Raw genomic sequence first — 23,118 nt, forward strand, 5'->3', positions numbered from 1 at the left:
GTAATAGGACTGCTTGGAGCACAGCATTCCTGGAACATGGTCCAAGCAAGATGTTTGCGTTGATAATCCACTGGGGTCCTTCCAGCCTCTAAGTGAAACCAGACAATCTTTTAAGCCATTTGTCAATATATTCACAGTTGTTATTCCTAGCCATTCGGTGCACAAGCAAAGCAGCATCCATCTGCCTTTTTGCTTTTTAAATTCTGGTTTGTGTTGCTGTTCAAGGAAGGCTCGGATGTCTGTGGTGGCCCCAAGGTTTAATCCAGAGTGTTGGGCTTGAACTAAAGTCAAAGGCAGGAGACCACAGCATTTTGTGGGCACCTTGGGAAAGGTAGGCCAGAAAACAACAACCTGAACATAAGCACTGGAAGCAGCTCCAGATTTTTTTGACATGAACACAGCGCACATTTTAGCTTTGGAACTGAATTCCCTGAAAGCGAAGTGCAGGAGATCTGTGCTCTTTCCTTTCTCACCTCCTCCTAGTTTTAAAGCAAGCTGTAGCAAATCTGAGGAACTACTGAAATCCAGTAGGAATTACAGAAGAGGTAATTTGTGATGTATACATGTAGTGCAGTGACAACTCTCTCTCCACAGGCTACCAAATGCTCCATGTTTTGCCTTAACAAGATTTAAGTGATTCCTTTTGGTGTTATCCTTTGGCCTGTATATAGCGACGCTTTTAAATACCTACTAGGTCATAAAGCGAAATGGCAATGAACTACCAAATGTTTCTTTAGTGTGCACAAATATTTAAAGCTATAATTTTTATTTTTTTTTCTATCCGAGTTGACACTTTCAAAGGTGCCTGTGTTTCCTATAGACCGGCAATCGCGAGTTTCTTGCAGCTAGCTCTGTTGCAATGGGAGACTGGTGCTGACAGTCCCCCGAGATGCAGCTGAAAACCTGGCCTCCATTCGTAACGCGAAATGCCACTGTCAGTTGTTCCATTCCTGGCAAAGAGGACAAAATCCTTCCCAAAAAGTTTTGGCGCGGAGCTGGGCGGCTCTCCCAAGCACTCTTGGGGTTGGGGACCACATGCCGGCAGAGGTCGGGGCTGTATCCCACAGCTGGGAAGTCTGCAGCACCGTCGAGCTCCAGTTCATGATTCAGCCTCTGGCCTTGCAAAACTTACAGATGTGCTTAATTTCCTTAAACAAATGCAATGCAATTTGCCTTCAGTGCAAACGCGGGGCGCTCAAAAATATTTCATGGGATGTGAACGGGGCCGGACTGACTTCATCCCTGGGAGTCTGACAGTGGGCGGGAGCCACGACTTGTTGCTGCGCTCTAGGAAATCAGTGTGCGGCTTCCTAGACGTATATTTGGTATTTAGTTAGCAAAACCACTAAAAGCCGTTTACTGTTTTCCGTAGAAGCAGTCTCTCCCTTTTCGCGCACGCTTTATCTAGCGCAGGGGCCAAGCGACGCTCTCCGCTGCGTGGTGAGAGGGAGGTGGGGGAATCGCTGTCCCTCTCCCCCTGCTCTCCCTCCCCTTCCTTATCCCTCCTGACGTCTGGGAATCGAAATCTCTAATCACGCCGAGGAGCAGACGAGGCGCCAGGGCTGCTTCTCCCACAATTTAAGAATGTAGCTGGATTCGTCGCACCTCCCGACCGATTCCAGGGAAAGCCGTGCTGCTCCACAGAGGTCTGTGGCTCGTTTCCCTTTGGGACTGGGATCGCAGGGATGCCGAGGAGGGGCTGGGTTGTTTTGGGGCATGCGTGGGTATTGGTGGTGCAGGGAACTTCTACAGGGTTTTGCTTTCTGGGAAACTTTGGAGGTGGTGCAGCTCAGCTCAGGGCAGCGCTGCCGACGCTGCGCAGGGGTGGCAGGTCTTCTCCTCTTATGGTGAAGTAGCTTCAAGGCTCACATTTGCTGCAGGTCAGCTCTAAATATTCCCAGGACTGCTTTAGCGATTCTTTCGGAGCGACGGCTGTGAGAAATGCTCTTTCTTTGTTGGTTTGATTTTTTTTTTTTTCCTTCTATTTTGTGGTGAATAGTATAAAACCTGTGGGAAATTGCTGCCAGAGAGGACAGTACTTGGCAGGGTTTGTTGTCCGTGGCAGTTTCTGGGTGGGTTTTTCCCACTTGGAGGTATGGTGTGGGTCTGCATCAAGCTGAGGTTCCTAAAGCCTGCCTGGGCTGTGGGGAGCTGCAAAGGCTCAGCCTAGAAGTGAAACTTGTGCCTTACTTTTTCGAGACTGCTGCTGGGAGAATTGAGACTTTTTGTTCAGTAGTGGAACTGAAATACAGGAGATTTCCAGGAGAGAACAGGAAGGGTTTGATGAATGTGATTTTTCTCTAGTCTGTTTTAGGTCCTTTAGCTGTCAAAGCACTCGGGGAGCGTGGGACAGATTTATTCCCTGCAGCTGGCTTCCTCGGGCAGGTCGCTGGTCTCTTCCGCAGGGCTGTCCCTGGCGCTGGTTGCGTGTCTGGCAGGGAACAGGCCATGAGGTGACATTGCTCCTGCCAGCACTTCTGTGCAGAGACGGTGATGGGCTCTGGGATGAGGAAATGTCCCCAGACTGGGGCTGTAGTGGGTGGAAATAATTCACAGTGCCCTCAGATCCCCACTTTAGTTGTGCTGATTTAAACACAGGACAGGGATTTTTTGCATAGACTTTTTTTTTTTCCTTTCATTAAAGTGACTACTCTTAAAATTCCCTGTACAAATAAGGGGATCTCCAACTGCCTTAACCTCCAAATCCCCTCTGAGCACACAGCTGGGGCAAGTGGGGTTGTCGTCCCCCCCCATTTTCCAGGTCCTGGAAATACTCACCACATGCTCCATGTGTTGCTGTCTCCAAATTCCTTCCCTGGGCAAGTAATGGGAGAGAGGCATCGGCGTGCCGGAGGCTCCCTGCCCGCCAGCAGGTTGATGTCACTGTGGTCCCCTCTGTCCCGGGGTCCGGAGCTCAGGATGGCTGGATGGTGCCACCAGCGAGGGCAGAAATGGATGGGAAGGGACCACGGAGACCCAGAGTGGGGGCTTGGGGTCCAGCAGGTAACCTGCAGTGAGGGAATTCTGCAGGGTGGGAAGAGATAGCTCCTCCAGCCGTGTATTTTCCACCATTTCAGACAGGTGTATTGGTTATTCCTGCTTTACAGGTAGGAAAATGAGAGTTGGAGAAGAGGCAAAATAGCAATGGGTTTGCCTCTGAGCTAGGAAGAAGAGATGAAGTCCCCGCTCCTTGCTTCAGTCGCAGTAAAGATCTACACCCTAGGGACTTACTAGATCCAACCTGGGTTAATATTAAACCCATCCTTACTGACACGGCAGGGTGGAAGCTCCTGGCTGAATCAGACCCTGCAATTTGGTGCAGGCTGGAGAAGTCCATGTGTTTATTTCACCGGATTTTGGATCCCGTACAACAACAAAAAAATATCCTGGTTAACATGAAAAGATCATACAGAACCCACAAACACTTTTGCCGGAGTTTGGCATCCCGTTTGCCAGCAGAGCCACAGGGAAGTTGCAAGGAAATCAAGAGCAGTTTGGTGGCATTGCAAAATGGCACAAATGGACTTTTGATTCAGGGAATTTTTAAAAATGCGGGCTTCTTGCTGTTGTTTGCCACATGTACCTCTGCAGCCAAGGCAAGCTTTGCTTTTCTTGGGGTGACAGCCAGATTCCTGAAACCCACCTGTAAAATGTTTGCTGCTTTTTATAAGCAATGACTTCATTTTATTAGCTGGAAAGAAAAAAGCAAGTGTTCCCCATGGCTAAGGGCTTCAGTTACACTGCAGTTGTTCCATACAACCTGATCTTCAATCAAAAAAAAAACCCCAAAACCAAACCACAGACTGAGTAGGGTGGTTAACATCTCCCTGTTATAACTTGTGTATTTTTCCATTCATTCTTACAGCAATTTAGAACTGATTTAAACCCTGGGAGATCATGGCTGGGTCACTCAAGTGCATATTTATTTTTCCTTGAAATCACTAAAAAGCTGATGTATTTGAAGGGAAATAGGCATTTGCCAGGAGCCTCTAAATACCTGTCCATCAAAATGAATAGAAGCAAAATGTCACTGCAGACAGCAGCAGAAGAAACTTGTGTATGGTCTGGTTCTGCCAAAAGCAATAAGGCTGAAACGTGTAGCACAAAAATGACAGATGCCAATGATGCGTTGCAAAAGGCCAAGAGCATATGTTTTAAACCTGGTATACTGAGACTGAGAGGAGGGGGAGGCACTGTTCCCATCAGGGTGGTTTTATGCTGACGTAAAATTTCTGACCTGTCCTGGTTTTGGCTGGGGTAGAATTAATTTTCTTCCTAGTAGCTGGTGTAGTGTTGTGTTTTGGATTTTGTGGTGTTTAGTTGCCGGCTGGGGTTAAACCATGACAGGGTACAAACTGAATAAAACTGAAATCCAGGCTAGCAAAGACAACTGAAGGTGCTTGAGGTCTGTTGGCTGTAGGCTGTCTGCCCTTAGCCCGCCAGCTTTGTCAATGCTGCAGAGGTTATTTCTAAGTCAAACTGATGCTCTGCCACGATTAAGTCTGTAACTGCATCTGTTTTCAATCTGTTCAGGTGAGCGAGTTAAAACAAGGCTATCTCAACAAGTCCTGAATGTAACTTCTCGGGAACTCCACTGCAAAATAAGAAATTGTTTCTAAACTGTTGACATATAAACTCAGCTAGGTCTGTGGTATCCCTCCTGCTGCATAATCACTTTATCACAGTGACTGTGGGGTCATTAAATCTGTGCTGTGAGGAGCTTGTCTGCCAAAGAGTGTTTCTCTAAATGCTTTTCCCCTGATGATCAGTCTGTGCATTGCAGGACTGTGAGAAAGGTGCTGTGTGTTTGTATACCTATATTGATTTTGGTCATGATAATCGGAATTAATTACTTTGGTACCGTTTAAACCAGAAGTTGTTCTGGAATCTATGTCCATCCAGTGATTTGGCCAATGTTGCCATGATCAGAGCAGAACCCAGCACCTATTGTACCGCTGTTGAGATTGTCCTACCAAAAGAGTAGTGCCCATCTCCAGGGCCAAGCAGGCTGAGAGGAGTGTACTAGGTCAAAGCCTATGCCCCATCAGGTTTATAGAGGCAATTTGGTACTGGTCCAAGTCATTGAACACCTGTATTGGAGAGACCGAGACTATAAAACGATATATAAGAATCGCAGGAAAATTCATACGTGCTTCTCCATCCACCCTTTCAGTGCTGTCAATGATACATAGAGCTGTAGATCTCAGCTTGTGGTCCCTTAACTGAGAACTGCAAAAAACCTGGGTTTCGCCATGGTGAACTGTAATTTTTACTTCTTCCTGATGTTTGCCCTTTTGTAGGTCCTGGTTACCATGCTGATTCACACTTGTTTCTTTTTTGCCTGCCTGCCTGTGGCGAGCCATGTGTGGGGACGAGTGGGCCAAGGTAAGGAGCCCTCCTGCCCTTGCTCTGGGCAATTCCCTACGGTTTGGCTGTCCCCTGGGTTTAGCCCAGCCCTTGCCCGAGCCCTTCCCGTTGGCAGTGGCACCGCAGGTGAGGGACATTCCCAATCACACGCAGGATTTGAGGGGGCTGCTGTGCTCTGGTGTCTGTTGGTGAAGCTCCAAACAGCCTGTTCCCACCCACGAAGAGCAACGGGAGAGGAGGGGGCCCATTTGGGGAGAGTATCTCCATCCCACCCCACCCTGCAAAGCCTGTCCTCATCGCTGGCAGCAGTTCAGCACGCCGCTCCCTCGCGCCAGGGATGCATTTCAGCCTGTATAAAAGCAACGAAGGGTGCTTATGTGATCTGCAAATGGAGCTTGAGAAATAGGAAGAAAAAGGGTGTTGCTTCTGTTAGTTACTGCGCTCTGAGACTATTGCTTTGGATGTATATGGTGATACGTGGTGCAACATCTGGAGAAGAAAGCACATGAGGCGCATTCCTCCTGTAACATATAGTGCTCCCATGGTACCAAAAATGACCGGAAAATACCTATAGCACCCCACCATAGCCTTTCTAATGTCGAAGATCCAGCTTTATATTATGTTTGACCAGCACAAAGGTTTCTAGAGAGGTGATGGCACTTCAGAATTTGGACAGACGTGTCTCCATGCCGTGTATCTTCCAGACCAGCTTCTGCAATTAAGTCTGGGCTTAACTCCCTATCAGCTGGAGAGCAAGGTTACAGCATCAAATAGCACACATCCAACACAGGGCAGGGAAACAGTAGAGCTTTCATGGCACTAGGGTTCATTTGCATCCAGTACATAATGGCGCTTTAGAGGATGCTGTCCTTTCTGATCTGTCTGGGGACATTCTTGCCTTTTTAGCTTCTGGGCTCCTAGAGTGATGGCCGAAGAGCTGGACCACACTTGGCCAAAAGAAGACAGCTCCATGTTTAATCTAACTATGAATTCCCCTCCTTGTTCCGTGATCTCTTACCATTTCTCTTAGGCGTGATTCTGGGATTTGATTTTGCCCTTCACCCCTCTTCCCCATGTTTTCTTTCTTTCTTCCCCTTCAGATTTGCCCGGGGTGAGATGTGAATCTGAGCTTTGTTTCCCCCAAATAGTTATCTGCTTGTTGGGCAGCCTGCAGGAAGTCTCTGCAAGGAAAGGTTAAGGCACAGATGTTGGGCTGAGACAAGCAAGCCCTCACTGCCAGCCCTCACTGCTTTCTGGGCTGTGACTTCATGGCAAAGATGTCAGGAGATGTCTGGGCATCATGCAAGACCAGATTGGGGATTTGAGGAGTCCTGTGCAACACAGTTTGCCAGCACTGAGCCGGATACTCCAGGTCACCTTAAGCTTTTTTAACGAGTAATGGAAAAGAAAAGATGGGAAAATGGGAAAGAGATCGGTAACAACTGCAAACGAGGGGGGTGTTTGAGCGCAGATCCTTACAGAGCACAGGCAAAGGATGCGCTCACTCATTGCAAATTAGGGCAGCCTGCTGGAAAGGCAGCTGTAGGTACAGTGTCGGGAAGGAGGGGAAATAAATCTGCTGAGTTGCCATCCTATATCCAGCCAAGTGAAAAGGTTTTGTATGGTGACATTTGTACGACAGTACAGCTATGTTTTACCAAGGAATCATTGATTCAAAGAGTGACATATGAGTTCAGACATCTAGCTGGGCTTTAAAAGATATCTGTGAAATCTGGAGATAATAAGGGAATGTGCTCTTTCTTCTTTTTACCTCCTTGTCTGATTTGATTTTTTTCCTTAGGATTTGTTATTTAGTTTGCTGCTCCCTGCAGCAAATTGATACAAGCTGGTGCCCATGAGTTATGGTCTTGCCAGGAACCGTAGAAAACCATCAGGTTTTCTTTCTTTTTTTCTTCCCCCCCCCCCCCTTTTTTTTTTTTTTTCTTTCTAAACCCAACTGGTCCTTGGAGATGCCTCTGAATTGATCTTTCTGCAGAAGTATGGGATCCATCACCTGGGGAATTTTTGTATTTCTCAGCAGCCCAAGCCTATCGAAGAGCCTCACTGAGCCCTTTTATCTATTTCCCACCCTCCCACATCAGATGTTTGCACTAAACGCACTTGCTGAAAAAAACCATTCTGCATGAAAGCTCCCAGGAGAGTCCTCTAAGATATGAGGGATGCAGAAAAAGCCCTCACCTCTATGGTAGGCCGTTTTCCCTGTTTGCAGCAGTATCTTTTAAGGTCTTATCTGAGCGCCTGAGAAACTCCTCTTCGCATAGGGTGGAGGCTACAGATTTGCAGTGACTCGCGGTGGGTTTCCTAGCAGAGGTGCAGGGGGACTGCAGAAGTTTCCATGCAGCGTCAGGGGATGCTGAGGACTTGCACGGGGTGGTGAAGGTTTCCTCTGCACTGCAACTGTTCCCATGTCCGTAGAGGAGATGATAGCGTATGTGGTGTTTTGCGGGTGCATATACAGAGGGAGGAATTGCCTCCATAACAGCACGGACATGTCTCCTCCTCCCCAGGGTCAGGCCGGCTGAAACTCACTGTCCTTTCGGAAGACAGGCTCCAAATGAAATGGAAAGAGACCGAAGGGAACATCAATGGCTACAAAGTTCGGGTAAAGCCCATGGCAGGTATGTGCTAATGTTGGACGTCAGACCCAGCAGAGGTTTGTGTATGAGTGAGGGACTGAGCTCCACCTTTTGACTAGGGGACAACAGGACTTAAGTAAGAGCATTATTTAGATCTTAAGGTGATAGAGATGAGACAGAGGGAATTATCCACTGGGTTCAAGTGTTGATTACCAAGTTCAAAACTTTCCACTGGGCTGTACGTGCAGCACGGACAAGAAAACTTTCTGGCCACCGTGAGAGCAGTCCGTAGTGCCACGACAGAGCAGGCACAGTCCCTCTATCACTCATTCACAAGAGGGAGATGACATTCATCCCCCTTCATCCTAGGGGAAAGCCTTAGCCAGAAAGTGTTGCTTTTTGGGACTGTGTAAGGAAAAAAAGATGAGGAAAGGTTCATTGTCTGGAAGTCCTTGATCCCATGTGTGTGTGTGGGGCTGAGCCCCCTGGGTCCTTGCCCCAGCCGAGCTCCAGCTCTCTGACCTTGGACACTGAACCTGGTGGTGTTGGAAGGACACGTTGTCCCTCGGTGGGGAGCAATGGTTGGAGACAACCTTAGTCTTGGCTGGCATTTGGTTTTCGGTTGCTGCCGCTCTCCCAGCGAGCCAGAGAAGGGAGCTGCCAGGCAGGAGTGCGTGCAGCAGAGCTCTCGTGATCATACACCCGCTTTTAGCTCAGCCCCCACCTGTTTCCCAAGCTGGAGCAGGAGGTTTCTCATTCCTTCCCTGCCCTGCTCCTCCCTGGGCCTCAGCTCCGTGAAGAACGATGAGCATCCCGGGAATGCAGGGAATCCCCGCCAGCGCTCCCGGCACATGCCTGAGGCTTTCCCTCTGCGTAGGCTGGGGAGCTCCGTCTCCAGTCTCCAGCCCTAGGCATGAGCGCAGGGATGGCTGGGTCAGAAACGCATCCATGTCCATAATTTAAATACATAGGTCAGAGGTTTTTAGGGAGCTAGTTTGCCTCTCTCCCTTTGTTTTGTGTAGCACAGAGGCCCTGGTGCAGCACTGGCTGCTGCTTTGCAGAGCTGCCTTGCTTTATCTGCTGGATGCTGTGCCAGCACAGAAATGCCCCAGTTCCTGGCTGGTTGAGCTTCACAGCCCCAGGACAGGTCCCACAGCCCCAAAATATGACCCTGGAGAGGTCTGGAGGCAGTGCTGGCCCCAGAAATGAGCTGTCTCCTTGCAGAGAGCAGCTGCCCTTGGGAGAGATGGGGCTTGCAGAGACAGCACAGCGAGAGCGGCTGGGATAAGTAAGAGGAGTCCCGAGTGCCAGGGATGATCTCCAAAACCACCAAGCCACTTCCTCACTTTCTCGTGTATGACCTCAAGCACATCAATTGGTTGGGTGTTTTCATAAGCAGTATTTACTAGTAACTGCCCAGTCTTTACCGTCTTTAGACCAGCTTTTCACTCAGCGACTGAGAAATTGGTGATAGCTGCACTAATGCTGGACGGGAACTGGTTTTCCATTTTGGGCATGTATCAGGGATTTAAAAAAACCCAGACCTTCTCAACTCTGGGTGGGGAAAAAGAGTAAAAAACAGAGATTCATGAAATAAATAATAATAAAAAAAAGAGTTGACTGAGGTCCCTAGGCAGACATTCCCTGCATTTCAGCTGTGCTTTTGCTACTGTCAGCTTAAATTTAAGTTCTAACAGTCTCTGAACTGTGGTTTCATCCCACCTCAGGGGACTCGGAGCAAGAAGTCATGCTGAAAACCAAGACTCCCAAAGCCACAGTGGGGGGGCTGAGCCCTACCAAGGAATACACGCTGCAGGTCTATGTGCTCAACGGCTCCCAGGAAGCCTTGTTTGCCAAGAGGAAATTTGTGAGTAAGTAGAGAGCACTGCATTTTACCAGTCAGAGAGCTTCCGAGGTTCTTGGAGATGTGGCTTCAAAGAGCTCATCCTCAGTGTATGCCCCGTAGACTATGCCGCAATCACAGAGCCTGTTATTATTTTGGTGGAAAGGTTAGAAAGGGGGATGGTGAAGACCCAGGAGATGAAGGATGGACTGTGACTCACAGACCTATCTAGATTGACTCTTTCTCCCTGTTTTTTGTTTTCCTACAGTAGAGGATCTAAAAAATGCATCCCAGACTAGAAATAACCGAAGAAACTCAGGAGCTGCTTCGGGAAAGAATCTCACCTCTTCAGGGAGCTCCACAGCCGAGCACAGCGGGGTGGCAGAGGCCACCCCACCACCCCTGAATGCTGTCTTGACACAGCCAGGTGGGTGCACAGCTGTCCCTAAACCCAATCCCACCCTCCCCCTGCAACCCCTACTTCCTCAGGGACATTCGATCAGTGAGACATGCTAGCCCAGTCTCATCCCTTGCGTGCCTCTCTGAACCACAAGAACACAGTAAGCAACCTAAACCTATTTGCCCCTCGTGCCAGCCAAACTGTCCAGCCTGACAAAGCACATCCATGCGTTCCTGGGAGTGACAGGTATTCAAATTAAGCAGCTAGAGTCAAATCCTTCAAATGAGACTGGATCTTTTGAGAACAAGCTGCTCGCAAAGCACTGGGGTTAATGATGCCTGATTTCCTAGGCTGCAGATGGTCTACAAGAAGGTGTGAGCTCTCCCCTATGGCTGGGAACCGCATATAACTGCATGGATTCTCACGTGTCTACCAACAAGGTTTACATGGGTTCAAAAAAGCATTTATACATGTTGATGGAAGAAAGATCCATCAGGGCCCTTACACAAAAAGACTGACAGTAACGTAGGATGTTTCCGAGTCACACGTTGCTGAGGTCTGGAGAGCGCCTTGGGTATCAGGTGCCATGACATGTTTGCCCTCCTTTATGTTTTATAAACATTCCTTATTTTTCATCAGCAAAGATAAGGGCAAGGACAAACTTTTGATGTGATCCATTACTGACATTATTATTGAGTCCGCCTGCAGCCCTCTCAGAGAGACATGAATGAAGATTGTCTTCTCTGCCTAACCACCCATTTGCAAAAGGTTGTAGGACTTTTATCCTCCCTGAGCCCCCTACACCTCTGTCAAATGTGGCTGAAATCGGCTGATGACTGCAGCAGGTTGCATGGGGATAATACAGCTAGGGACAATGTTGGTTTTTTTTCTCTTTGGAGCACAGCAAAGGACAAAGCTGAAAAGAAGAGGCAGAAGGGGACTCAGCCCAAGGGCTCAGGAGAAACCACAAGAAACCAGCCCAGTTTGGAGGCCAGCGTGACAGGACCAACACCAACAACCACAAGATCATCCCAGCGCACTCCTGCAAACTCGGAGCGAGAGTCTCTAGGAAAAGAAAAACCCACAAAGGATTCATTGAGGCGAGGTGAGAGGGGTTTCAAACACGTCTTGCTTCTTCTTCCCCACTGTTTTCTGTAAAGCTCGTTGAATACAAGCCTTCCATGCCACCCTCTGTCACCAAGATTTTCAAGAGTACAGACGCTGCTCATAGCGCTTTTAATTGCTAGGTCATGCTTTGAGGAACTGTCAGGAATCACTGGAGAAGTTTGGAGTTCTGCAGAACATCACAGATTTTAAGGCAAACTGGAACTAGGCCAAAAATTCCTTCCAGACGGTTTAATTTATTGATTTGCCACTATCCTCTCTATTCATGTTGCCAACTCCTCCTGCTTCTGACAGATCCATGTAAGAGTTTGTATTCTTCAACAGAATCCCTAGCCGTGGACCTTCCCAAGCCTTCAGAAGGAGAGGAGCACATAAGCGATGTTCATTACCCAACCCGCTCCACCTTCTGGACTTGTTCTTCATGTTTCACGGTTAACTGGATCCATGACGATCATTCAGATTTATCAGTTGAGACTGTGGCAGGGCAGATGGCTCACAGCACTGTTGAAGGGGTGGGAATGGGATTGGCCAGAGCATCCTCATTTTGTCCCTTGAGACCAATAGGAATCCATGGCTGTGAAAAGAGGTAGGAGAGTAACCTCTTTGCAGCCCACTGAATCTTGATGGGATCATCTACTTCCCTCCACCAAAGATGAAAGATCCCCCATCCGAAAAATATTCGGGGAAAATGCATTCAATCAGCAACATGCCCTGTCTTGTCCTCTGTTAAGCTGCAGGTCTGGGGTGGGGAGAAAGGCAGGGCTTGAGTATCTGTGATGCCAGCAGGTTTTTACAGAGAGATTGGATTTAATATAAAGCCACGAAATAATTACAGCCCACAGGGGATCTTGTGATGGAATGGAATTAAGCAATCACCTGCAATTCTTGGAGACTTAGGCTAGATAAAAGGGAAGCGCTGGGCTGGGGCTGAGATGTAATGGAGCTGACAGCTTGCAGAGAGCAGTGTTTGGGTTAGGCACAGACTTCTTGACAGCTTTAACCCATTCTTTGCAGAAATGCAGCTGCACACCGTTCCATTTCTTGGTACTCAGATGGGTTACCCTTAGCCATGTGGTTTTCCCAAGATGCTGAGATGCGTCAGGCTGGCAGATGGTCCAATCCACCACCCAGACAAGGCCCTTCACTGCAGATTTTCTTTTTATCTTAAAACTGAAGCAGTTTTTCCTCCTTTACAATTGCTTCTCTCAATATCAAACCTTATACCTTCCAGGTTCCCAGTTTCAGTGCAACACATCCGCAATGACTGATATCATCCTGCTTGTGGATGGATCCTGGAGCATCGGACGCAACAATTTCAAGCTCATTAAGGAGTTTCTGAGCAATTTGATTTCCCCATTCAGTATTGCCCAAGACAAGATAAGAGTAGGTAGGACACTTTCCTGTTTCCTGACCTTGGGAAGTCTGTGTTTGAAGGAGCCTTGGGCTCTGTTCCTGTGGTTATGTGCTCCTCTAAGGAGCTTTTATTCCTTTAGGGTGGTGTCCTGCTTGCTGCTCTTGACAACTTTTCCCACCTGGTAGCAAGCCCTGGCCTCTAGTGGCTGTAATAGTGAACAGAAGCAATATTTTCTGGGCAGCACCAGGTCAGGTGTTGGTGCTGAGATGCGTTTGGGATTTGCTACCTAGCTCTGACGAGGTGCTCAGCCTCCACAGCACTGCACAGACAGATGCGGTGGCGATGCCGCGCTGCAGTTGCTTTGAGTTCAGCTAAGAACGGCGCTGCTTCCAGTTCTGAGTGATGCTGATGCTGGACAGGCTGTAGGTGAAACAGGACGGCGTAAATTCTTCCCATTCCTTGCAGCTGACTAGTTTGAAGCCGATTAACATCAAGACCTTATCAAATATTTCAGAGCATCACCGCAGGGCCAAGTCCCACTGTACCCAGTGGGGTCTGAGGCATCACCTTGCTGCCAGCGTGACAAGGACCACGCAGAGAAGTGGATCTAGAAACCGAACCTGCTCACCCCCACTCCCTTTCATTATTTTGTGGCATCCTCCATGACAAGCCTGACACCACCTCCCTAAAACGGATCTCCTCTTGCGTCTTACCTTGGCTTGCATGATGCCCATAGCTCTTGCCTTCCCCAGGGCTGTCCCAGTACAGCAGCGATCCCCGCACAGAGTGGGATCTGAGCACTCACTCTACAAGGGACCAGGTGCTGGAGGCCGTGAGAAATTTGCGGTACAAGGGCGGCAACACCTTCACAGGTAACTCCGTCTCGTGGGTCTCTGCTAAATGATCTGTGTGGCTGCAGTGGGGGAGGCTGTTCCTGTGGGATGACATCCATGGGGGTCAAAGCCACTGGGGAGCAGAGAAAAGAGTAAAGGTGGGGGGGTTGTCTGTGCTGTAGCACACCATCCATGTCTGCTCCTCCCCAGGTCTGGCACTGACCCACGTCCTGGAGCAGAATCTGAAAGCAGATGCTGGTGCCCGGCTGGAAGCCGTGAAGTTGGTAATACTCCTGACTGATGGAAAATCCCAGGATGATGCCAACCTGGCTGCTCAGACCTTGAAAAACCTGGGCATAGAGATATTTGCCATTGGTAAGATCACAGCCATCGATAAGCTGTAAGACAAAGCTAACTTACTATCTTCTTCAAATTGAAGGTTATGTTCCCTCAACTTTGATAGAAGCAACCTGGGTCTGTAAAAGTAAGGTACTGGGTAAGAACTCATTACATTGTGGCTAAGATGAAAATTAACTCATTTATTCAGCACAGGCAGTGTCTTCGAAGGGTATTTTGTTTGTTTAGAAAAAACATTCATTCACATGAGAGATTTCGCACCTCCCATCTAAAGACCTTTGTAAGCCTCAGAGACCCGTGCCATGACAACAGTATTCTCAGCTGTGGAATTAGGCAGCAGAACATTGTGTTGGGGAGAACAGGAGACCTCCTTTACAATTACTGCCTCTCACAACTTCCCATTTCTCTGAATAATAATGTTATCTGTTCTTCACTATCCAGCAGCAATAATGAGACACAAAATGGCCTTGAGCAGCTCTGTCCTTGATGACTACACGAGTCTGCTAGAGACTAACACATGAGCAATGAAGTAACATAGAAAACTCTCCTAAAATTGCTGTCCCCAAAACTTTAAGTGCTAATTTATGTCAGGAACACACAAGCAAACGTTTATTGCATAGGGTTATGTAGCTAAGTGGCTGGCACTGTGTGATTCCTTTCATGGAATGAGTGGAGCTGCTGAGCCTCAGCTGTATCTTGTGCGGCACAACAGACTAACATCTGTGTGCCTGAAATCACTTGGAGATGTGTCCTTGGCTGGGGTCTTTGCCTTTCCTCTCTGGTTAGAGGAAGATCATGTTGTTTGGTCCTTAGACATGAGGACCTGAGTATTAAACTCAATAGCACCTTGGTTCTCACTGCAAGAACAAGGGAGAAGGAGGCTAACAAAGCTGTTAAGGTAATGGTCTTGGTCTTGAGAAGCCAGATGGGATCCCTGCCTGGCAATGGTACTGCTTGGGCAATATCAGGGCAACCCTGAGCCTAGCACTGGGAAGCAAAGTAAATTGTATGCTGTGGAGCTTTGTCTGCAGAGGGTTAATGAGGGTGGGGAGCAGAGGGATAGGAATGGAGGATGCTCTGTGATGGTGGGGTTCTGCTAAATAAATGGTCTGATTTTTGCTCATCCCTGATACTCTTGAAATGCAGTGTGATGTTCTGATGAAAAACAGTCTCTCTGTGGGGAGCGCTGGCACCTCGTAGATATAAAATTGCTGTTTATTCATTCACTCCTTCCCTCATTTATGCCAACTGCCTCATAGGGTGAAAAAATATCTGCCTTCCTGGTAGCAAAGCCTGCAAGCGATGAGAAGGCAGGAAAACAGGAGGATTCACTGGACTGTCTCCAGGCCACAAAAGACCTTCTGAGCCCACAGAGCTGGAAGCCCTTCCCAGGCTGGACTGGGGCTGTTGCTGCAGGGAAGCCCAAGGCCATTCTCCGTCACCACCACCCCACTGGAGTGACTGGGAGGCTCTGCTTGGAGAGCAGGACGATGGTGGACCCATCCTGCCCCTGAACAAACGACACAGAAGAAGGATGCAGAAGCTGCTCCTCTCCGGGGAGTTTTCTCAGTCTCGTTCTCTGCTCTGATTGCAGGGGTGAAGAACGCGGACGAGGCAGAGCTGAAGCAAGTGGCCTCGGAGCCTCTGGAGCTCACCGTGTACAACGTGCTGGATTTCCCACTGCTGAGCTCTCTAGTTGGCAAGCTCACCCGGGTCCTGTGCACCAGGATCAAAGAGAAGAGCAACAAGGAAAACGCAGGTGAAGTGAAACCTCCTCAGTGAGGGCTGAGCTTCCTTCTGCTCACCATCCACCTCCCTTGCCAGCAGGACTGACCCTTTCTCATACCTTTCCCTCCATGAGCTCCACCACCCCGTCAGCACCATCTAACTCTTCTCCAGTGCTGATGTCCTGGCTCAGCCCTCTTGCTGGCTGACAACGGTCCTTGCCATGCCAATGTGTTGGCCAGTTTCTCCTGTGATCATTGCCTTCTACAAGACCCTCTGGATGCAGTTCTTCCACCCTTACTCCACTGCAGACTCCCTGCTGTCTCTAACTTGTCACAGAGAGAAGTTACCTGTAGATGTTTCCATTCTGATGCTCTTGGTTTAGGTATCTGCTTTTGGCCTGTGAGCCAATACAGGCAACAGCCATTCCTACCAGGGGTTTGGATAACTCTTGGTGGATATAATCATCTAGTGACAGTATCTACCATTGTAGGGAAGACGGGACTTCTTTTCCCTCTTCCATTATCATATGGTGCGATAAATGTGTTGTAACCATCTCCTCTTCTAAATTTCTTCCAACCAAGAGGAGGCAGAAAAAGCAGAAGAGCTAATCTGAGAATATATTAGGGAAAGTGTATGGAGGAAATGTGGAGGTAGGAAGAGGAGATGATAAAACATCTAAACACATTTTTTTTCTCCACGCTTTACTTTAAATGATGGCTCTCCAAGGCATTTTCAAGTTAAAACCAAACAGCCTGTTTCTTTCTTTTGCTGGAGAGCAGCTTGCATGATGAATAAGAGAGTGAAGAACCACTACAGATGTTAGCTTAGATCCTCAGGAGAAATATCGTGTACATATTTCCATCTGTCTCTGCTCTAAGATTGGCCTAAGGAGAATGGGAAAGTCTAACTTTCAAGCATACTTTTATTTTAATGCTCTGGAGAGTCATATAAATAGATTGATTCAGCCTTATTGATTTGTATTTGTTTGATATAATTAGACATTTTTCAAAGGTGCAGATTAGGCTAAAGAAAGACAGGCTGCTCAAAAAAGAAACCAAAATAACTTCTGCTTGGTCATTTTGAGAAATTTTCATGACTGAGGAAAGCTGGGTCGTCTTTTGGATACACGTGAAAATGCAGACTTGTATTGAAAAAGTATTCCCAGCACCCAGCAAAATACACAGCATGTTCTCTGTATGCCCAGTTTTTAAATATTTATTTCAGAGCAGTTTGGAACAGTTTCTATAGGGAAGGAGACTGTAACTTGATTTGAAAAATGTCACTCATATTTATGAGCTAGAAAGAACATTTGGCATGAGAAGTCTGAATATAAGAAAGTAACTCTGGTTTTAATTCCTAGGCAGCACTGTGAAAGATATCCCTGTGAACATGGGTCCCCAGCTGAGCCCAACTGACCTTAAAATATCAGCTGTGACCTCTAAGAGCATGTACTTGACCTGGAGTCCTCCTCCGAGACCACCAAAGAAATACCGGATTGTGTATTATCCATCTAAGGGAGGTATCCACAAAGAGGTGAGAGGCCTTTCTCACATCTGAGACTGCAGTATTTTCCAGGTGGTGGCTGGGAATTTAGACTTGAGTAGACAGAAAGATGAGGGTAGAGGTACAGTTCTTGTGGGACATCAGCTAAAGCCAGAGGTGAAATTAAATGCACAATGAGTGTAAGTGTGATCAGCTGATAGGATGACAAGACAGAAGAAGAAATGGGGTAAATATCATCTTGCTAGAAATACTGCAAGCCATGCTGACACCGATTTTTCTCTTACGGAGTGTCATCCCCTCCCTAAAACATCTGTTTTGACTCAAAGAGGACACTGAGGCACACAGAGCTGTCCAAGGATGCTCATCTGTGATGGATATGACTTAGAAAAGCAAATCCAAGTTGTTGATGGATTTACTTTGATTTCAGTGAGAGTATGATTAGAGCCTTTTGCTTCGTGTTTGCCTTAGAGGAATGCTTATTGCCTCTTACCTCTCTATTCTGGAGAGTTGCTAGCTGGCACAAAATTCAGAGGGCAACTGGACTTCATGTTTCTGGGCATAGCTCTGCCACAAAGAAGCCACGCTTGCTAGGGAAGGCTGGTTCGGCCATTCCCTTGCTAAAGAGCGGCTAACACCTCCCTGTCTTGACAGCCCTCCTTTGTGTTTTCAGGTGCTTTTAGATGGAGCAGTCTCCTCTTTGCGGCTTTCCAATTTGACCTCGCACACGGAGTATCTGGTGTCGGTGTTTCCTGTTTACGACACAGTTGTTGGGGATGGGCTGAGAGGCGTCACCTCCACATGTAGGTCGTGAGTAGAGACAATTATGCCGATGCATGGTTATGATAGGTGAAAAAAGCTCCTTTGCGACCATCTCAGTCTGGGGCCTGATATTGCATTTTTCCTCCTTCCTCAAGATCAGTCCGTCTACAGCTATTTCCATCTGTGGAGTTGTTCAGAACTTGACCAGTCAACACTCTGAGCAACCTGCTCTTTGAGCAGCAGGTTGGACCAGAGACCTCAGGGGTCCCTTTCCACCTATGTTGTTCTTCAAAGGAGACGACTGACGTGGCAGTAACACACCATGCTAGAAATAGCTTGCAACCCCTCGCTGCTTTTTTATCCTTGGGCTCCAAGTAAATTCAACCTATTGTTTATAAAGTGGCTGCTCCACTGTGTTAGATGTGGGGTAGATGTCCACCAGCTTGCAGTAGCTGTTGCAAAGCCAGGTCTCCTCTAGGGTTTGAATTGTCACAGACCTCATACACTGAAGATATCTTTCTGCCTTGTTTTTCCCTGCAGTGCCTTTGTCTTCCCCTCGCTCCCTGCGTGTCTCTGAGCTGAGCCACAACAGTATCAGGCTGAGCTGGAAGGCAGCCCAGGGAGCCACGCAGTACCTGGTGCTCTGCTCCGCAGCCCCCGATGGAGCAGAGGACTATACAATGGAGGTAGAATTCATGAGAATAATGATAATATCGTTTTTTTCTCTGTCTGGGCTGAGTTTCGTTCTAGCTCTAGCCTTTGTGAATTGGTATCATGTGTTTAAAAAAAAAAAAAGTGTCAGGGTTTTTGCCAGCAACATCTTTCATGGAAGATATTTTTTTTTTTTTATGGTGTATCTGAAAGCAATTTATAACTGTGAGGTTTTCATGTGGGAAATTAAGGCATAGGGAGAGAACTGACTGCCTCATGGGGCCCTGGAAACCCAGGCACTGAACTCACATCTTTGCAGCCCCAAGTGTAATTGCTGTATCCTTGAGGCTGTACATTAATGTCTTGACTGTGTTTGTCTTAAAATGTTAATTGCAAATTTGTTAGGGCAGTTTTCAATGACCTCTAAAACAAGACGTACAACACTGCATAAGAATAAAACAACGCTCGATGGATGGAAAATCCTTAAAAACAGCTAAGAACCCTTTGTCATGTGTGCATTTTAATGAGTTATCTGGAGTACTTGTAGGCTGAGGATATGAATTAAAAAAAAAACAAAACAAACGGGACACACACACACACACACATGTATTGGCTCTTTGACTCAGATTCCCTCCCTCTGAATGCACAGCAATAGGAGCAATTGCAGGACAGTTTTCAAAACAAAGCAATTAATGCTTGTACTCTGCTTTCAGTGCATAATTCTGGTTTTTTTAAAAGATTCAGAACATTTGAAGAGAGATGAACATTTAAAATTGTATTTTACCCTATTAGAGCATTGCTGCAGTTACTTACTCACTGTAAGATTGCAATGCTCTAAGGCTAGGGGATGTCTACAAAACCAGCATTAAAATGTTCCCAGCCTTTTATCAAACTGTTCTCCGTTGCGTGCAGACTCCTAAAAGTCTCTGGGGCACATTTCTGCAGCGAGCAGACTGCAGGAGGAGAGCTGTGGCTGTGCTGCGTTAGCGGCAGGTGGCAGCAAGCCGGCTGCTCTGGGTCTGCTGGCAGCTCTTCTGCAAGAGTTTTCCATGTGTCTGAGCAAAGTGGGATCACATCTTTCACATGCCCGCTGATCCAACCCCAGAACAAGAACAGCAGCATCAGTTTTGCGTGAGACGTACGCCTCTGCAGACCAGGGTAGGAGGAGGTGATGTGTACCCCTCAAACGTGCTCGGTGTCCCTTGGGAAGAGAAGCAGAGCACTGACTGCTGTAGACCACCGACCCAAGTGGTGAAGTCCCAAAGTGGAGAAGTCCCCTTAGTGTAACCCAAGGGACCTTGGCCCGTGTCTCTGTAAGGTCTTGCTCTGTTGCGAGCATTGGCAGGTACCCTAGAGCTGAAGGGTGCCCCAAAATGTCTCTCTGTTGACAGGTGAAGGTGGCCCAGCCTGAGGTCCTACTGGAGGGGCTGTCACCCAGCACGGAGTATTCTGTCGCAGTGTACGCCATGTACGGGGAAGATGCGAGTGATCCAGCCAGCATCCAGGAAACCACCCGTAAGTGCTGCGACTGCTTACTGAGTTGTTATTAAACGCTTAAATGAGGTGCTTCCCGTATTGTGCATTGTAAACACCCTGCCTCTTCCCTGCCTGATCTCAAGTGAATATTAGTCCCCGAGGGGATCGCTAATTACATGGCGAGCTGTGAAAAAGGAGTGATTTTCCCCCTGGTAAAAAAGGACTCCTGAAAGAGCTGTTCCCTGAGGACTTTGTTGTCTGGGGAGAAAAAAGGAATTATTTGGCTGTTTCTTCACCTAAAGCCCGGGTAGCCTTTCATGACATCCCCGAGGCATGTGTGGTAGTGACATAAAGAGAATATTTTCCCCGCATGGTGAATGAGTCTCTTAGTTCAGGGTGGGGTCATCTAAAAGCAGCAGGAGGTAACCGGTGGCATTGCCACGGTGCAGCCTGTGAAAAACTCGGAGTGCTGTCACTAACTGTTGTTGCAGTGGCCTTGAGTCCTCCCAGATACCTGAGCTTCTCCGAGCTCAGCCATGCGTCTGTTCGAGTCAGCTGGGAGGCTGCGTCTCCAGCTGTGAAAGCTCACCACGTCACCTACGTTTCTAGCAGAGGGAGCAACGCTGGGGAGGTGAGTCCTCAAGGGGCTGGTGGAAGGAAAAGAAACTTGGGAGGTCAGATACTGCCTTGTTCTCCTTCGGCTGCATGGTTCGGGGAGGGCTTATCTGCTGGCAGTGTTTTAACTCTGAAATAGGCGCTTTTGATGCGGTTGCCACTTATGTGTTAACCCCTCTGCAGCTGTACTCATGCTCCTCTCCAAATCATAGAATCATAGAATAGTTTGGGTTGGAAGGGACCTTTAAAGGGGACCTAGTCCAACCCCCTTGAAATGAGCAGGGACATCTTCAACTCGATCAGGTTACTCAGAGCCCTGTCCAACCTGCCCTTGAATGTGTCCAGGGATGGATGGGGCATCTACCACCTCTCTGGGCAACCCGTTCTTTTGTTTCACTAACCTCATCATAAAAAATTTATTCCTTGTATCTAGCCTGGATCTCCCCTCCCTTAGTTTAAAACCATTACCCCTTGTCCTATCACAACAGGCCCTACTAAAAGATCTGTCCCCGTCTTTCTTATAAGCGCCCTTTAATTATTGAAAGGTTGCAATAAGGTCTCCCCGGAGCCTTCTCTTCTCCAGGTTGAACAACCCCAACTCTCTCAGCCTTTCTCATACAATACTCATACAACTCCTCCACTGCAGGTAGAGGTTCCTGGTACTGCAACATCCACTGTCCTGAGACCTTTGTCCTCCCTCACCCAATACTTTATCAGTGTCAGATCGACGTATGATGAAGGGGACTCCTTTCCGATTACTGGCAATGTTACCACTTGTAAGTAGGGAATGGAAATGCTTTTGGTCCCAGTAACAGGTGACGAAATTGGCTTGTGTGTGTCTGAACTGGGATGTTTTGAAGACTGGTTCCAGCAGCTCACGGCCAAAAACCTTGCACAAAACCCAGATGACTGTCGCTCTTTGTGTGTAGAATATGTCCAACTGTGTTATGTTTAAAATGAAGTGGAAGGAATAAAGAAAGGAAGCAAATGAATAAAAAGCATGCTGTATCACTAACCTCTGTGTCCTTGAGAGCCCTCCTAACCTTCTCCCCTTTACAATACCAGCGTGATACATGTCCTCTCCACAAATGTGATAATCCTCCTTAATTAGGGTTTTAAAAATAATTTACCCCCTCTCTGTCCTGATGGCTGTTGTCATATGGGTCTGAAGAAGTGAAAGACAGACTGGTCTCAGACATCTGCTTGGTAGATGTTTTGCTCCCCAACCATCTGCTCCCCACCTTGGCTCTGACGAGGCGCTGTCAGTGCCCGCACTTCAGCTTATTTTCCTTCTGCATCCCTCAGTAAAGGTCCCCCCGCCACGTGCATTGAAGGTTACCGAGCTCTCTGGGAACAGCCTCCGACTGCAGTGGGAAGCTGTCGCTGCCTCCGATGTGGTTGTCTATCAGATCAAATGGAGCACAGTTGGTGGAGAGAAGCCTCAGGAGGTATGGACCCACACACAGCTCTGGGGAGGCTGGGTTGGCTTTGTGTCTGCTTGATGGCTCTGAACTCACCTGCGAGAGTGGCGTAGGGCGGTGTAAAACCCTTCAGCTTAATGCACTCAAGCAATTAAACTGTGCAGCGCCCAGTCGAAGGAACCTATGGAGTAAGACAGGGTCTGTCCTGGGTCTGGGTCTGGCTCTGTTCAGTGGAGCAGTCACCTTGAGTGCTGGAAGCAGGAGGGACAGCGGGACACAGTCCTACGGGCTCTGGGAAGATTGCAGAAGTGTTCTGGAAAATCTCAAGGATGAAATTCAATAGGGACAAGCAGAAAGTATTAAGCTTAGGCAGGAATAATTAACTACAGGCATACAGGATGTAGAACAAATAGCTAAGAGGCAATTCAATAGAAAAAGATCTGGGGTTGCAGAGAATCACCAGCCCACAATGTCAAGTTGTTGTGGAAAAGACAAGGATAACACTCAAGTATTTATAGCTAGAGGTATCGTCTCTAAGACGGGTGAAGCCACTTCTGCTTTCCTCAGCGCTGGTAAGCACTGGCTACTTTTGGGATACTGCTCTTCAAGAAGGATGAGGCCCAACTGAGGAGCACACAGAGAAGAATGACGAGAGACAGAGTTGGTGCAGGAGGGACAGGGATGGACCCGGTGACCTCTTCCATCTCAAGCCTCTATTTTCCGTAGGAGTGCAAACAGCAGTTTAAATGATGGTTTAAATACATGAGCGTCTCATGCAGTGCTTCACGTTTGGGCTGCAATAGGGGTGTACAGGGGCTTCTGTCCCCAGCACAGCACACCTAAAACCTGGAAACAGAGCAAAAGGATTTCACCCTCCAGGCAGGTTGACTACCTGCTGTCAGAGCACTGCATTGTGGTACCGAAGTAGCTGCTGAATATAATTGGGCAGCAACGTATGGGCATCTACTCTGCATTAATCAGGGCTGGAATTTTGCCTTTGCTTAGATATGTGCAACCCACAACAGTAGACTTTGTCCCCAAAGCCCAGTGCTAACTCATTTGTGCCTACGGGCAATCTGTGAGCCAGAT

The 23,118-nt window shown here is 47.9% G+C and overlaps 1 protein-coding gene across 1 annotated transcript in view; it reads left to right on the forward strand.

Annotated features, from left to right (window-relative positions):
* The first annotated feature begins 1,556 nt into the window (after positions 1–1,556).
* The window catches only part of COL20A1 (collagen type XX alpha 1 chain), a 52,316-nt gene continuing 30,754 nt past the window's right edge, over positions 1,557–23,118 (forward strand). The window contains exons 1-17 of the mRNA XM_049816595.1: positions 1,557–1,646; positions 5,301–5,385; positions 7,896–8,006; positions 9,692–9,835; positions 10,076–10,234; positions 11,112–11,312; positions 12,564–12,719; positions 13,439–13,558; positions 13,730–13,894; positions 15,471–15,635; positions 16,965–17,137; positions 17,778–17,907; positions 18,407–18,552; positions 19,909–20,032; positions 20,485–20,624; positions 21,255–21,384; positions 21,914–22,056. Coding sequence (XP_049672552.1) covers positions 5,313–5,385; positions 7,896–8,006; positions 9,692–9,835; positions 10,076–10,234; positions 11,112–11,312; positions 12,564–12,719; positions 13,439–13,558; positions 13,730–13,894; positions 15,471–15,635; positions 16,965–17,137; positions 17,778–17,907; positions 18,407–18,552; positions 19,909–20,032; positions 20,485–20,624; positions 21,255–21,384; positions 21,914–22,056 — 2,280 coding nt within the window. The 5' untranslated portion in view covers positions 1,557–1,646; positions 5,301–5,312. The remainder of the gene's footprint in view (positions 1,647–5,300; positions 5,386–7,895; positions 8,007–9,691; positions 9,836–10,075; positions 10,235–11,111; positions 11,313–12,563; positions 12,720–13,438; positions 13,559–13,729; positions 13,895–15,470; positions 15,636–16,964; positions 17,138–17,777; positions 17,908–18,406; positions 18,553–19,908; positions 20,033–20,484; positions 20,625–21,254; positions 21,385–21,913; positions 22,057–23,118) is intronic.

The sequence above is a fragment of the Accipiter gentilis genome, chromosome 14 (assembly GCF_929443795.1).
Source record: "Accipiter gentilis chromosome 14, bAccGen1.1, whole genome shotgun sequence".
NCBI classification, from domain to species: domain Eukaryota; kingdom Metazoa; phylum Chordata; class Aves; order Accipitriformes; family Accipitridae; genus Astur; species Astur gentilis.